Source organism: Malaclemys terrapin, chromosome 1, assembly GCF_027887155.1.
Source record: "Malaclemys terrapin pileata isolate rMalTer1 chromosome 1, rMalTer1.hap1, whole genome shotgun sequence".
NCBI lineage: Eukaryota > Metazoa > Chordata > Testudines > Emydidae > Malaclemys > Malaclemys terrapin.
The window spans coordinates 137349119-137366226 of NC_071505.1; the positions used below are offsets into that span (position 1 = coordinate 137349119).

Here is a 17108-nt window from a genome sequence, read left to right on the forward strand (position 1 = left end):
TAAGGTGAGCTAATTACAGTTAATGTGAGGTAACATCCCCTGTAGAGAAGCCATAAGAGTAACTGAGAAGTGCTGCACACTGGAACCTGTGTTCTGTGTGTCAGGCTCTGTTGGCATGAGGCCAACACAGAAGATCCTAATTGCAAGCAGTCTGAGCATCTCTGCTCTCTGGCATCATGTAGAACATTCTCCTGCTTCATTCCCACTAGTATTGTATCTAGTCTGTTGTAGACTATCTTCAAGCACAGTGACTCAATTACTTCCCCTTTGTGTCTATTCCACTCGCTACTCCTTCCACTGCTGGGGAATTATTCCTCCTCTCTGCCCTTTGCTTTTCCCTTCTGAACTCTCAGCCATTATTTTAATATTTTCAGATAATCTGAATTATGAAGCTCCACCCCTCCTCGTTCTAAGTGTAACCCTTCTGCCCATCTAAGTTGGCAGCAACAAGGGCCGGGTTCTGTATCTAGGGGTTCCGTTTCAATAACGCAATGCAAAACCGGCTCGAGCCCCCACCCAGTGACCTGGGACAATTACATACCACCCCCTGGGTGCCTCTAAGAGGCAATACTTCCCCTCTCGCAAGCACGGAGTCTGAGTGTGACAGAAAATGTTTAATAACATGAGGTAAATGTCATCAGCATTAAATTGGAAAAACACCACAAACAGGATTCATAACACAAACCATGAGCAAAAAACCCACCCCAGCAAATTGGGCTGTGTCCTTTCCCTTTGGTTCTTGAATCCAGCAACCCGAAAATCACCCAAAGTCCAACACCCCCAAAATCTCTTGGGTCCAGCAGCCCCCAAAGTCTCTGTCCCTGGTCAGTGCAGCCCCAGAGTAAAAGGGGGGGGGGCACGCAGGGTGATAAGGGGCACCTTACGTGATCCGAGGCTGGCTGGCCATCTCTCCATGGGGTTCTGCCACAGCCTTCACCACGAGCCAATCCGCTTCCTGCAGTCCCACAAGCTGCTCCGCTCCGCTCACCGACCTGTGAGCCGCTCCAGCCATCCCTGCAAGGCTCCACGCCGCTCACTGCTCCCCCAGCTTAGCAATATAGCTTCAGGCTCCCCCACTAGTTAACACAGCACTCAGTGATCTCAGCTCTTAATAACTTTAGCTCTTTTGTGATTTCAGCTCTTAGCAGTTTCAGCTCATAGTAGGGGAGCCCCAGTGCTAGTGCACCATTGGCCCCGAGTGAATTCAGCTCAGCAGCTTGTAACTAGACTCCTAATAGAATCAAAGTTAGCTCTGACATTCAACAGTGGAGAGAGGAGAATATTTAAAAAATAAACGATACAGAAAGTTTGAAGCATCAGTTATTGGTCATTGGGGGTAACATACAGAGTGTAGGGGTATGTTGGTGGGCAGCACACATAGTATATACAGACTGCAATGTCCCCAATGAGGGGTGGGTAACCAGTGGGCAGGAGCAGGAAACAGTTGATAAGTGGTGAGGGTCTTTCACCCATACAGGAAGTAGAGACAGTCATGGGTATAAGTAAGTGGGCTGGGTAATGGGAGTACAAGTGGTGTTTCAAACCCTCAGAGGGGGACCCATACCATCAGATACAAATCCTGTCCCCCATCCTCTCTTTCTAGTCACTGGGTTTTGTAACCCATGCCCCTTGTCAAGCAAGTGCTACTTAGGTAATGGTGAAGGACTCACTCAGTCCTTCTGTCATACAACAGTTCCACTGGCCTTGATTCACAGAATCAGGGTAACAAAACTTTATTCTTCCTGCCCCAATAACAGAGAAAACTGGGGATCCCACACCAGCCAAAGTAACCACTTTGAGTTGCAGTTGTTTCATGCCAAGCGAGTGGGTGTGCCCATGCAAACAAGATCAGCCCCTGGAGTTCTTTTCCACACTCGCCATAATTCACCACCAGATGTCAGGGTAGAGCGCATCCTGACTCTGCTTACATAAGTCCTGTGGAGACACTTGCTATTCCTTGCCCCTTATTTTCCTTTACTCTCCATTCTCACAGATTGAGCCTCTTTCAAGCTTCCAGGCTTCATCATTGAATAGTTTCTTTTCTTTGAACTTTCACCAGTTTTTCAATATCCTTCCTGTAATGAAGGGACAGAAATACAGTATTCCAGCTGAGGATGTACTTAGACCATGTAAACACTCATCAGTCCCATCCAGTCCCACCTGCAGACACAGTCACACATTCTGCTTTGTGTCTATCTGTTTACTCCTGAGAATTATGTTGTTGGCTACCCCCATCCCCCAGCAGTGTCACACATTGCCCTTTTATTCAAACTGTCTCTCATCACTGGAACACAGTGTTACCAGATTTGCCCATTACTTTGGGCTACACTCATTTATTAGGGTTACTCTTCTGGGATGGGGGGGTTCTGTAATTCTATCAATGTACTGCTTGTGTCACTTGTGTTCTCATACGGAGCTCTACTTCTCCCTTCTGCAAGTTCCCTCCAAATGGAACAATCCTGCTGGACCTAGGTTCCCCCGGGCAGGGTTCTTCCAGCCCCAGAATCAGACCAACACACACACACACAAATTAACAGAGCATGTCTGAGAGGACAGGGTTAATCAGCACTTCCAAGCTGACTCCTTATATGCCCCTGGACTCAGCAGACTGGGTTGAGCAGCACTTCCAAGTTGCCAACTTCATATGTCCCAGGTTCAGCACATCCCTATCCACATTTTCACATTACAATTGTTCTGCTAGTAACCTACTTGATGAGAAAACCCCACAGGATTTTTGGGCGCTGCAGGGATCTTTAGCTTAGGTATGAGGAGCATTGCTGCAGAGTGAATGAGGAAGCCAAAAAAAACAGAAGAGAGAGAGAGAGCGAACCAACAAGCTTAACTATGAAAGTTATGATAATATTAAATCTAACTTAAATTTGATTATGAAAGTCAGGTTTAGAAAACTATAACTGCTCACACAAGTCAGGGTCAGAAGGCTATACCGAGAGAGAGAGAGATGGGTTCTCACCACTCAGTGAAGCTTGAATCAATCGGGGGTCCCTGGTGGTGGTCTGGAGTACTTGAGCTGAGGGTCCGGAGTGCTGGAGACAGGCAGAGCCCCCACCACAATCAGTCAGGAGAAGATGAAGTCCCAATGGAACTGATGCAGATTTGGATACAGGCATCACAACATTTACTTGAGCATGGGTAGGACTTTTTGTAGGGAAACAACAATGATTCAAGGGAGAATACTAGATTTGTTTATGGGTAAACTAATGGCTCAAGGGAGTATACCAAAGTTGTTTTGTTCAGGCTAGACAATAGGAACTGATCATTCCTGGCTATGGGTGGTGTTCCTTGGAGGGAGTTCAGAATGCAATTAGGGAGCTTTGGTATTTTGGATACCAATAAAGGATCTATTATTAGAATTGATATAACTACTGAGCTGGATGTGTGCAGGCATGAGTTTATTAACATCTGGAGCAGAGATCCCCCATCATGCAGTGCTTCCCTTCTTTTCTGGTCCCAGAGTTCAGTATGATTCTTGCCTTGGAATCTCTGTTCTCCATTCTGTATGCTAATGGAGATGCCTCCCTGTCCCATCTTCGATGCAAATGAGGCTAGGGGAGTTTCCTTAATCCTGTCACCCTAGTCCCAGGGGTTTAGGTGTGTCTCCCGCTGCCTTTTCATTGCTTTTTGTAAGTCTTTCTTCTGATGGGTTTTGGTTCAAGCAGAGGCTGGGGGGAAGGTCTTTCATGAGTCAGACAGGCTGGGTGTTGCACCCTGATTCCCCAAGAACACAGAGCTGACAGGTAACAACAGGAACTGGCAGATACAGTAAAGGGATCCTGCATATTTAACAATGTCTTTGCTGTTGAGAGAAGAAGGTTCCCTCATTTCATCCCAAGGAAGGCCTGGGGAAGGTTATGGGATGTCAGCATAACCAACACTCACTGATGAATGCATTGACTCTCTAGGTGTCATTGAGGTCCGGCTGGTTGGAGGGGACACTGCCTGCTCAGGACGTGTTGAAGTCAAACATGGAAAAGTGTGGGAGACAGTCTGTGATTCACACCTGGATTTCAACACTGCTTCTGTTATCTGCAATGAATTAGGGTGTGGACAGGCTGTAGACACCTTGGGAGCAGCTCACTTTGGAGAAGGACATGATCTGATCTGGAAGGAAGAGTTCCAGTGTGTGGGGAATGAGTCTCTTCTTCAGAAATGTCCCAGGATGTCCCATCCTAATGACACATGCTCCCATGCTAATGATGTCGGCATATTGTGTTCAGGTAAGAATTCAAACTCATGAACCACTAACATGGGCCCTAGAACTGAGCCCCTCAGTCTCTTTTCTCCCACATCCACATATCCCTCATGTGAACCCACAGCCCAGAAAACTTTGCGTGTTTCCAAGTTGCTCCAAAAGATTCTTGTCTGCTAGAGAGGGTGGCTCCACTCCCCCACCACTCAGGGGGAAGCAAGAAGAGATGGTGGGAAATCCCATTATATCTCTCACATTCCTCACTCTATTTCAAGTGTCACCAATGTCAGGGACTCGAACCCAGACGGCACGGTTTGTTGTCTGACAGCAGAGAGACAGGCAACACCAGCAAGGTCCAAACACAAGCTCTTTATTGAAGAGTGCACACAACAATAGAGAGCGGCCCGTCTCCACTGAGAACCAGCCCCGATTACAATAACTAGTAAGGTTATATAGACAGTTCCGTCGCGTCATAGTTAAAACAACCCAAACCCCCTTTATTAGTTAGAAAACTTCTAATATTCATGCATATCTATCTTCTTTGACACTACAAACAATTCGTGATTCCTCAGCAACTTCTTATGAGCTTTGTTGTCATGCACCAGAAACTAGGAGAAAGGAGGGAGTTGAGTACAGATGAAGAACAGAAACAGGGAGTGGAGACTGCAAGTCTCCTTATGTCCAAACAAACCGTTCCTAGTACATCTGGTACAAGAATGTGCCCCCGTCCCTTATCTCATTCTTTGAAGCCCAAGCAAGCATGTCTTCATGTTTCACAAAGAGACAGGAAAGGCGCAGCAACTACTGTTAGCCTCACTTTGGCTAAGCTGGCCAAACAACCTGTTCTATACTCCATTTTCTTGGGCCTAACAGTCCCCCCTTGGTCCCTGGAGTACCTTGGAGGGACTCCTGGGACAACTAACTGCCATGAGTGGTAAGCTTGGGGTTGATTACTTTTGGACGGAACACGGCTTGGTGCCCATCCAACATCCAACCCTTATCATAACATACAAAGCTAGCAGGCCACATATAATTACAACAGCACTTTGGAGTACGTTATGGAGCCAACCACCTATGTTTGGAATCCAATTAAACAGGTTACTCCACCAGGATTCAACCCGCTCCCCTCCATGGTCCTTTGCTACTTGTATGAGGTGGTTTGCTCTGTCCCAGGTGGCATTATAAACATTAGGAACATATATGCAGCATTCTTGCCCAATTAGTGCACATGTTCCTCCCTGAGAGGCTAGTAATATATCTAATGCCAGGTGGTTTTTGAGGACCATCTGCCTTAGTTTTCGCTGTGCAGTTGCCAAGTCCACCAGGGCATCGGCGGTAGTCTAATTTCCCAGATGTCTCGGTGAATTACCCAGTCCCACATGCATCCTCCCCATGGACCCGGCAGGATTCGGTATGTGGGAGCCCACACACCCCCAACCGGTCCATAGGTTTGGAAGGAGCATTGAGAACATCCGCACTTCCACCCAGAAAGTCTCCAAGTATATCTCCATGGCCACAGATCAGATGGTACTCCTGATGTGTCTGTAAGGGCAGTGGGCCAAGCCTGAACATGCTAGATCCCACTGCAATGCCTTCCCAGCCTCAGTGATATTCAATACCATCTCTGTCAGCAACTTCTGGGTCATAGAACTAAGGGCGGAGATAACATGTAACTCACCAATTCCAGCCTGTACCTGGGTTAGCTGTGCCCCAGAAATAAGGCTTGTGCCTTCTTTAGTTGCCCCAATTTCTTATCATGTTTTTGGTTCTTAAAAATATTTCAAACTGCTGCTGTACTATTGGCCCCATCCCATAGGGATCCGGTCAAGTCTCTCTTCTTTCTAGAGGAAATAACCCAAGCCCTCTGTTGTGCTAATCTAATAGCAGCCCCTTTTGAACAATTTGGGTATGTAGAGGTGATCTGGAAACTGGATAAGGGCAATGAAAATTTAACAGTCCCTAGTGTAGTGTTAATCACACAGTCCACTGATATCCTAATACATCTCTCTTTGGTGTAGTACTATACCACATCTGTTGATTGAACACCTTTATGTATTTCTGGGAGGCATTGATATTAATGGCATAAGAAGGGGTGTATTGCAATAAGGTACAGGTAACACTATTAGTCACTGGAATAATTTCTATGCAGGTAAAATTTTCAGTGGCAGAACAAACTCATTGGGTAGTCGTTTGATTATTTACTAATTGGGTGACCAAATACCAATAAGGGCCTCTCTCATTTAACACAGTGCAAATTCCAGGAACAGCTATCATATCTACTTCACTATAGAACCCATTAATTTCAGTTACAAGTTCTTGGGGTTCACTTGTAGTGATATCCTGTGTTTTTATCCTCACTGATCCGTTCTTTTCCATTCAATTGTTCGCTTATATGGGATATCCTGAACCTTAAAAAAATATTTTTTTTCAAACAATATTTAAATAAATAACTAAAGTGTGAAGGCCTTGGCCAATGGTTTTATCAAATATATGCCATTGTCTGTATTTGGATGTGTTACGGGGGTAACAGTGTAATGGAGGAGATGGCAGGGGCAGTGGCAACAAGGTACCTTTGGTACTTGTCATTTAAAATCCAATTAGGGAGGGCAATACATGCTGAAGGACTTATCCAAAACACAGTGCGCAGCCTGTAGAATAAACCCCAAAATCCTATCAAAATCACATTCCTAAGCATGCGTCCCACAAGTTTCTTCCTGCCAGTCTATAATTCTTTGTTTCTTCACCAGGGTCAGTTCTTAATGTTTTTTTGTAGTCAGGAATCCCTGGACTTTGGTGTTTTCAATGGAGCGAGTGTTCCTTCTCTTTTTCTGAAACAGTGTGGTTCAGAATCATACAGGGGAGAGGTTACTAGCACATCACCCTGTAATGGATTTTGCTTCTTTTAGAAAAAAATCGAAAGGCACAGTAGGTCTGTCAGTGGACAAGGGAGAGGTTACTAGCACTTCACCTTATCTTTTTTTTCTTTTCCCTGCTGTCCAGAAGGCACAGCAGAGTTAGAAGGAGGAATAGGCTGATCATCAGTTAGAGAGTCCTCCCGTGGTGGAGGGGTCTTTTTGCAGTGAGAAGCATGGGTCCAGGTAGGCAGTCCTTGGCACTTCACAGCAGTGTTGGTGGTTAACAGGACTTGGAAAGGGCCTTTCCAGCATGGAGGCAAAGCAGTCTTTCGTTGATGGACTTTACGTAGACTCAGTCTCCTGGTTTCAATGAATGGCAGGACTGCTATGGTCTTTGGGTAGTGCTTCTTTACCTGTGAAAAACCTAACACATTTCATTAATGCCTGGCAGTGTTTTGCAGATTTTACAGCTGCTTAGGCTTATTCAAGCCCCCCTTTTCTTGTCTGTCGGCCAAGTCTTAGCTGTGGGCAGTGTCCTTGGATGGGGCCAGCATCTTATCTTTGGACTGAGCTTGCTAGCTATTTTTTCCAGTTAACTCGTTCTGTTCTTTTTCCTTCTCCCCTTCTTGGCTTCTTTTAACCTACAAAGGAAACTTCCACTCTTCACTCATACGCCTTTTCCCAACAATGAACACATACACATTGCCATTATACAGTACATTAGTCTTATTATTCAATGTATGCCATATACACCCTTCCAGTAAAATAACTTCTATACAGAGCTTTGGAGCAACAAGCCAGGACAAGCACTCCCACTTTTGAGGAGTCCACTTGGTACAACCTCTGGAGTCCAATAGCTTTCCTCCCTCCCCAGCCCTCTGGCTAGAAATCTGAGGTAGCCAGAAGGATCCCATGTGCAATATGGGGAGTGGGTTAACCTTCCATGTCCTTGCATCCAAAGACTGTTGATATGCAAATTTTAACAACATTTTTTTTCAGTTAAAAGATCTGACCAATGAAGTTTCTTTTTTTTTACTTAAGCAAATGTATTAGACTTTAGTATATCACGTTTTTCCTGATTTATCCAAACACTTTGTATTCCAAGTTGAATAAAACAAGTATCTGCTTTTTTATTTAACCCTTTTATTTAATTTTGAACTAGACTGTCTTATGAAAATATTAAACACAACAATTCTGGCCACAAGACAAACACCACAAGACAGGACATAGAACACAAAAATAATTCCTATTGTATCAGTAAATGCATGGTATGTTGAATGCTGTTCAGCTGGCATCCGTTTTCTCTGATGATTTGAAAGACATTACTTTCTTAAAATATTTCCTTTATATACACATTGTTGATTTTAGGCAAAACAGAGGAATTACCCCATATTTCCTTGTATTTGTTTTGTAGGCAGCCCAGGTTTCAGTGGCTTCTACCTTATTAGTTAGATAATTTTCATTAATACAGATGCTTTCTGGCTTGCTTCCAGATCCAAAGCTATCCACAGCTTAAAGATTCTTACTTTAAAAAAAGGACACAATTAACTTTCCCAGACTTTTGATTGCCTTTTACTTCTAACTCCTGCTTTCAAACACACAGTGATCTGAAAAAGACAACACAACCTATATTGGTAAGTTTGCATTTTTTTTACCTCTTTTACAATATACACTGCACATGTTCTGGGGAAAATGCACATCCTCTCCACAATTCAATTTCCACAACACTAGCCACATCAATTTCTACACAAGGTGTAACTGTTTCTTTTATGCTTACAAAATCTCCATGCACCCACAGCAAAGTGACAGCTCGACCACACAGATCCAGGGGCACTGTCCTTCTCTCTCTTTACCAGATCTTTTATCTGCTATTTTGTTACCCAAAAACAAATTTAAATCTTTTATTCTTCTGGCTTTGACTACCCTGCTGCAGCCACAACCTTTGGTCTTTATTTAAAACATTTTAAATCTTGTAGCATTAAGTCACTTTAAGGATTAAATGCTAAATACCTTAAACAACACTAGTTTCCTGTACCTGGCAAAAGTATTCTCGGTTTTGCAACTTTAAAAAATACCAATTCATCTTAAACTTATAAAATACAGATTGTACACAACAGGAGTGTTCTTCAGCAAATTCGACTAAATTATTCATAGTCGAATAATTCCACTTAAATAACTTCTTGCCTGTATTACTTACAGACATTCTTACCAAGTTTCACTGCTTAATTCCCTCTAGCAACTATAGAGTTAACTTCTCACTCTCTCTCTCTCTCTCTCTTTTTTTTTTAATCACTTGCTTGTCTCCCAAAATGACACCCAATCAACTCAGATTTTACCATTCCAATTATTGTCCTGGGGATTTGAAATCGCCATGCTTATAATTACTTACTCCTTTTCTTCCACTATGCCCTTAAAGTTTCCAACCTGTTTTCTAATCTGTTGACTGCCCGCTTGGGCCCGATCCTGCTTTTCTCACTGAACCGTCCCTTCCATGGGCACCGGCTTGTTCCACCATCAATTTAGCTAGGAGGGTGGGCTTCTCAACTAGCCCCCACCCTTCCTGGTCTCTTCCCTTAAACATTCTTACTCACAAGGCTACCCGAGTCCTCCCTTGTGAGGCTTGCCACCTGGGCAAAACACATGGCCCATTGGCGTTTAACTATTCAATTTTTTTTGTGTGGCAAACACACTGCTGTTACAGCATATGCAAACACAAATGGTTAAATTCTGACAAGTCACTGAAGGACCGGTATTTGCTTAGCCAGTGCTTCCTTTTCTGCCTGGAAGTCGTGTCTCAAGGCTTGCAACTTGCCCTGGGCGTAGGTTTGAGTTGCTGCCTGGTTCATGATCTATGCTCTTAATTGCTTAATTCTAGTTATCAAGTACACATCTCTTCCCTTTTCTCCAACTTCTCTATTGCCCAGTCCTGCTACTACTGGGGTAGATCCACCTGACACCCTTCCCAGTCAACCAGGGTGGAGAAAGGAATGCTTAACCCCTCTCCGGTTCTCAGACTTACTGCGGTTGAGAGTGGGCACACTTTCATACTCACACATGTACGTCCAGACTGGCCACATCTTTGTATAACGTCCAGAGAAGGGGGAGAGGTGGACGGGAGATTATCCTGTATACAGCTTGTCCAGAATCTCTGCCTTGCTTTCACTCTTGGGAGGGCTGTTCTTTTTCACCCTGGGGTCTCCTGCGGCATCTCTTTCAGAGATTCCAGTCCAGGCCGGCTGCCTGTGGCTTCTTCACAGCGTCCCCAAACCACGCCAGCTCCAGGGGCTCAAAGGCAGACTGTTGGATCTCACTGGATAGTTAAGCTTTGCAAATGTAATCTCAGCACTGTAACTTGTACTGCCTTTGGTTTGCCTCTGTCTATATTTTTTCACAGCCAGCTGGGGCCGAAAGCAGTTTTTCTTTTGGTTTATAGTTACACCATACAAATAAATAATCTATTTGTCCCGGTCTAAGATCAACCAAAATATCCCTCAAGGAATTCATTCTGTCTGCAGAAAAGGTTCCGCAGCTTGGCCAATCTTTAGTCGGGGACAAATGAGCAGTAAAGGAAGGCCATTGAATCTGGCATAAATTTCTCATCTTAGATTTAGTCAAACCAGTTGTTCCAGAGATTTCCTTCCAATCTCTGAGTACCAGAGACAACGGGGCGTCCCCCAGGCATTTACTGTCAAATTGTCCCATTTAGACTGTAGGGCCTCTAACCCCAATCCGGGGCCTCTAACCCCAATTGAGATGGAACAGGGACTCTAACCCTACCTCTCAATATCTGGCGATCGCTTACCTCCCCGGGGACTCGAACCCCGAAGACCTGACCTCCCCGGGGACTTGAACTCCGAAGACCTGGATCCTACTCAACGGGTAGGTGGACGTTGCTGGGTTTCTACGGGCTTCAGCTGGTTCACAGAACTCGCCTTATCGCCGACGCAGGGATCAGGTTACCAGGCAAGGCTCCTCGAAGCCAGAGGATGCGCGCTGCGTTGCTTCGGAGTCTGATCCAGCACCGGAGAGTCAGACGAGTCCCGACGGAGTCACCAAATTTGTCGGGGACTCGAACCCAGACGGCACGGTTCGTTGTCTGACCGCAGAGAGACAAGCAACACCAGCAAGGTCCAAACACAAGCTCTTTATTAAAGAGTGCACACAACAATAGAGAGCGGCCCGTCTCCACTGAGAACCAGCCCCTATTACAATAACTAGTAAGGTTATATAGACAGTTCCGTCGCGTCATAGTTAAAACAATCCAACCCCCCTTTATTAGTTAGAAAGCTTCTAATATTCATGCATATCTATCTTCTTTGACACTACAAACAATTCGTGATGAGCTTTGTTGTCATGCACCAGAAACTAGGAGAAAGGAGGGAGTTGAGTACAGATGAAGAACAGAAACAGGGAGTGGAGACTGCAAGTCTCCATATGTCCAAACAAACCGTTCCTAGTACATCTGGTACAAGAATGTGCCCCCGCCCCTTATCTCATTCTTTGAAGCCCAAGCAAGCATGTCTTCATGTTTCACAGAGAGACAGGAATGGCCCAGCAACTACTGTTAGCCTCACTTTGGCTAAGCTGGCCAAACAGCCTGTTCTATACTCCATTTTCTTGGGCCTAACACCAATAAATGGGGACAGTTCTATTTACCTTTCCCCTGCTATAAGGATAGGGTCCCAGCAGAGCTCTGATTTCCCTTATCCTCTACTAGGGATTCATGTTCTCCACTGCTGAGCACTCTCCTCCATACAGATACAGGAGGGTCTAGTCGTCAGAACACAGACAGAACCAGAAACCAGGAGACATGGGTTTTATTTCCAGTTCTGGTTCTGTAGTCAATGATGCCTTGTGCCTCAGTTTCCCCATCTGTAAAACAACAGTTAACATTTCCTACCTCAGAGAGTGGCTGTAAGGCTTAATTTCATTTGTGTTTGTAAAGTGCTTTCAGGCACTTGAATACATAGTGCTATGTAGGGGCCAGGTGTTGTTATTTTAAAACTTTCTTGATGGAATTGGAGTAGTTGTGGCCACTTTTATGTTATTGCCCTGCAATGGGGGTTGGCTTTGTGCCACCCATTCATACAGATCTGATTATTAGAGACTAGCTGGAAGCCCGTGCTATTGCATGGGTGTAATTCGTAAAATCCTGTGAAGCAACAGTGACTGCTTGAAGAAAATATTAAGCAAAAAAACCCAGAAAGAATATGAATGCAAAATATGTACATTGTCAAGTTACAATGTACTCACATGTCACAGCTTTGGCTCATATAATCTAACTCAGATATACCCACCTCCCTCCCAGTTGTTTTTTAGATTACTTAGGAGAATTAATGTTTTCACAGAATTTTGAACCACGCATTTCATTAATGTTGAAAGATGCAGCCATTTTCATTCTGAGGCAGACATTAATTGAAAGACAAATGCTCGACAACTTGAGTGTCTGACAGCTCTCTTTGATTTGAAAATGAAACTTACTTATTACCATGGTGCCTTTCACCAATCTGAGTATATCACTGAACCAATACTGTATTTATTGCTAAAGTATGTTTTCACCCTAGTCTGTCTTTGGACTTTTTAACTGCCCTCTATTCCCCTGCCAGTGTGTGTGTGTGTGATAATTTCAGGTTGGAAAGTCAACCTTGTAATGCACACACAAAACACTCCTCTCCCTGGCTGCTCAGCTGGAGACTGCACTTGCCCTCTTCTCACCCTTGAGATGGGGGAAACTGCCCTTCATTCCCTCTTCACCCAGAGCAACACTTCCCTGCATCCTGCTGCCCTGGGACTACACCACCTAGGACCCAGCTACATCACTTCCCTGACTCCCCTGCATCCTAGGGCAAGCGGGTTTGTCTTCTGCCTGGTTCCCAGCAGGAACACTTTCCCAGCTTTGCTCTCCCCTGCCTCTTTCTGCCCCAGGACCCTCTCTCTGCACTATGGGTATACATGAAGGCAGGGCTCAGTGGCAGGGCAGGTCTGTGTCTTCAGCCCTGAAGCTTTCGCACAGAGCTTGGTCCAACCCTGAAAACTGAAGTATTTGAGGAGCTTCTTGTGTCATCACATTCACACCAGCTCCTCTGATGCTTTTGTAGGCAGCTGTCAGGGTTCCCTCTCCACTCTGAACTCTGGGGTACAGATGTGGGGACTCGCATGAAAGACCCCCTACGCTTATATTCCACCAACTTAGGTTAAAAACTTCCCCAAGGCACAAATTCCTTTCCTTGTCTTTGGACAGTATTGTTGCCACCACCAAGTGATTTAAACAACCATTCAGGGAGGGGTCACTTGGAGCCCTATCCCCCCACAAAACATCCCCCCAAGGCCCTTCACCTTTCCGGGGGGCGGGGGAAGAGGGCTTGAGAATAATATGCTAACTGATAGGTTAACAAAGTGAGCACAGACCAAATCCCTGGGTTTTTAGGACACTGAAAATCAATCAGGTTCTTAAAAGAAGAATTTTATTTAAAAAAAAGTAAAAGAATCACACCTGCAAAATCAGGATGGAAGATAACTTTACAAGGTAGATAAAAAGATTTTAAACCCAGAGGATTCCCCTCTGACTCTGCTTCCCAGTTACAAAACAGGAATAAAATTACCTCTGGAGTTTTTTGCTAAGAAATATGACAGGATGAAATTCTTGATCCGGTCCTTCCTGCATTAAAACTGCTCCCACTCCATGCTCGGACACATCTGTGGTTACTAGGAAAGGTTTGTCAAAGTCTGGGGCTGTTAGCACTGGGTCAGACATGAGTGTTGCTTTAAGCTGGTTAAAGGCCTTCTGACACTCTTCAATCCACTGAACTGCATTTGGGTGTTTCTTTTTGGTCAGGTCTGTCAGTGGGGCAACACTTTGGCTGTAGTGCAGTACAAATTGCCTGTCATATCCGGCCAAGCCTAAGAAGGATTAGACCTGTTTCTTTGACTTTGGGACAGGTCACTTTTGGATAGCATTCACTTTGGCCTGTAGGGGGTTGATAGTTCCTTGACCCACCTGGTGTTCAAGGTAGGTCACTCTGTTTAGACCTATTTGATACTTTTTAGTACTTAACAGTTAGTCCTGCCTCCTTTATGCACTCGAAGACTTTCCGAAGATGCTCCAGGTGTTCTGCCAATGAATCAGAAAATATGACCACATCATCAAGATAGGTGACTGCAGATTCTCCCAATCCCGCTAGGAGACTATCTACAAGTTTCTGGAAGGTGGCAGGTGCATTTCACAGCCCGAAAGGGAGCACATTAAATTCATACAGCCCTACATGGGTGATGAAGGCTGACCTTTCCTTGGTGGATTCATCTAGCTGTACCTAGTCTAAGGTAGAGATGAACTGGGCATGCCCTAGTTTCTCCAATAGCTCATCTGTGCATGGCATTGGATAGTTGTCTGGGCAAGTCACAGCATTTAGCTTAACAGTAGTCCACGCAAAAGCGTATTTCCCCATCTGGTTTGGGAACTAGAACCACTGGAGATGCCCATGCACTGTTAGAGGGGTGGATTACATGTCCTGGATTTCTCATTCTATAGCAGTTTTGGCTTGAGGAGCCACTCAGTAAGGTTAGGCTCTAATTGGGCGAGCATTACCTGTGTCACTGGAGTGGTATGCCTGTTCGGTCCGTCCTGGGGTGGCTGAGAACATCAGCGCGAAGCTAGTGCACAGCTCCTTGATCTTCTGTCGCTGCATATGTCCAAGGGTCATTGGGAGGTTCACCTCTTCCATGCCACCGTTACTTTTTCCTTCATAGTAGACACCTTCAGGCCACTCTCCTCCCTGGGCTGTAAGCTGACAAACCTTTAATTCTCTGGAATAAAAGGGCTTTAGAGAATTAACATGGTACACTTTAGGGTTGAGGTGGGGGATGCTTTGAGATTGTTAACGGCTCCCAGGTGCTCTTGGATTGTAAATGGCCCTTTCCACGACGCTTCCACCTTATGGGCCTGGAGCGCCTTCAAGACCATGACCTGGTCCCCTACTTTGAAGGAATGGCCTCTGGCATGTTTATCATACCAGGCCTTTTGCTCTTCCTGAGCAACTTTTAGGTTTTCTCTTGCTAGGGCTAAAGAGTCTTGGAGGGTGTTTTGCAGGTTGTTTACAAAGTCCAGAATATTAGTTCCTGGAGAAGGCATAAACCCCTTCCATTGCTGCTTTACCAACTTTAATGGCCCCTTAACATCGCAGCCATACACAAGTGCAAATGGTGAAAACCCTAAACTGGGATGTGGTACAGACCTATAGGCAAAGAGCAACTGCTGAAACACTAGGTCCCAATCATTGGAGTGCTCATTTACAAATTTATGTATCATGGCCCCCAAAGTTCCATTAAACTTCTCCACCAGGCCTTTTGTTTGATGGTGGTAAGGGGTGGCAACCAAGTGGTTCATCCCATGAGCTTCCCAAAGGCTTTTCATGGTCCCTGCCAGGAAATTAGTTCCCGAATCTCTAAGGATGTCGGAGGGACAACCTACCCTGGCAAAAATGTCTGTTAATGCCTGGCACACACTTTTAGCCTTGGTGTTGCTTAGAGCTACTGCTTTTGGCCATTGGGTGGCAAAATCCATGAAAGTCAGTATGTACTGCTTTCCTCTGGGTGTTTTTTTCGGAAAAGGACCCAGAATATCCACAGCTACTTGCTGAAATAGGGAGTGGCCGGAGACGGGCTTTGACCTGGTCTTGGGGTTTTACCACTTTTTGGCACACCTCACAAGACCGGACATAAGTAGAAACATCCTTGGAGGATTCCCCTCTGATTCTGCTTCCCAATTACAAAACAGGAATAAAATTACCTCTTAGCATAGGGAAAATTCACAAGCTAAAACAAAAGAAAATCTAATGCATTTCTTTGATATTACTTACAATTTCTGTAATTTTAGATGTATCATTTCAGGATCTTTTTAGGAGATGTTTTTTTCTGCCCTGGTCCCTCTCTCTGTCCGAGAGGGCACACACAAACAAACCTTCCCCCTCCCCCCAGATTTGAAAGTATCTTCTTTCCCCATTGGTCCTTCTGGTCAGGTGCCAACTAGATTAGTTGAACTGATTAATCCCTTATAGGTAAGTGATTCTGTACCTCTGTCCAAGAGGGATTTTATATTACTGCATACATAAAGGTTACCCTTCCCTTTATATTTATGACAGCAGCAAAATCCTATGACTCCCAATCAGCTTGTGAGATCTGGAAATGCTGCAAGACTGCCTTCCCCTGGCTGCTTGGAGGGACCTCCCCACCTCCATGACCAACCCGAGCCTGGGGATCTGCCACCTAATCCCCTTCATCTCTCACCCCCATTGCTGTCTTCTGCAGCCCCCTCAGCACTTCGCATCCCCCTATGTCCTTCTCAACCTCGCTGCCCCCTACCCCCACGTCCCTTTGCCCCCCAGTCTTTCTCCTGCCCCACATCCTTCTCCACGCCATTCCTTTGCAACCCTAAATCTGCCTCCTGCCCCGCCCCCCGAGCCCTGCTCCCCACCCTCTCCCCATCCTCCTTTCACAGGGTCTCTACTGCCCCTCACAGTTCCTTGGCCCTGTCCATCCCCCTCAGCCATACAAGGGCAGCCATTTTCCCTGTGGGCTTCAGTCTCAGAGGGAGGGAGGTGGCAGCCAACTTTACTCAGAGCAGCCTCACTCCCACATGCCAACAGACTGTAGGCAGATGGCGGCATCTCGCTGGCTTCAGCCCCACTGTCAGCAACAGGAGATGGCACCATTTGTAATAAGGGAAAGTCCAAGAGTTGAAAATGGCTTATAACTTAAAAGTTGGATGGTAAATGACCACGAATCCCAGTGATGATTGAACCTGGTGATATTCTGAACCAGAGGAGCTCTCAGTCAGACTTGTAGCTTGTCCCAGCATTTCACGCTGACTCAGCACAGAGCCTAGGCTTCAGGGTGACTCACAGAGTGCCATTCCTGGGATCTTCTTATATGGGTAACAAAGGTCACCTTCTTGTCGGGGCCAGGGTCTTGTCAGGATGCAAATCTAAATGGATGAGCTAAAAGAAGGGTGGGGTCACCTAGCAAGGTGCCTTTCCCAACATCACCGCTAA

General features: G+C 45.4%; 1 protein-coding gene across 1 annotated transcript in view; it reads left to right on the plus strand.

Annotated features, from left to right (window-relative positions):
* The window catches only part of LOC128843625 (antigen WC1.1-like), a 106121-nt gene that overhangs the window by 27578 nt on the left and 61435 nt on the right, over window positions 1–17108 (plus strand). The window contains exon 3 of the mRNA XM_054040603.1: window positions 3921–4235. Coding sequence (XP_053896578.1) covers window positions 3921–4235 — 315 coding nt within the window. The remainder of the gene's footprint in view (window positions 1–3920; window positions 4236–17108) is intronic.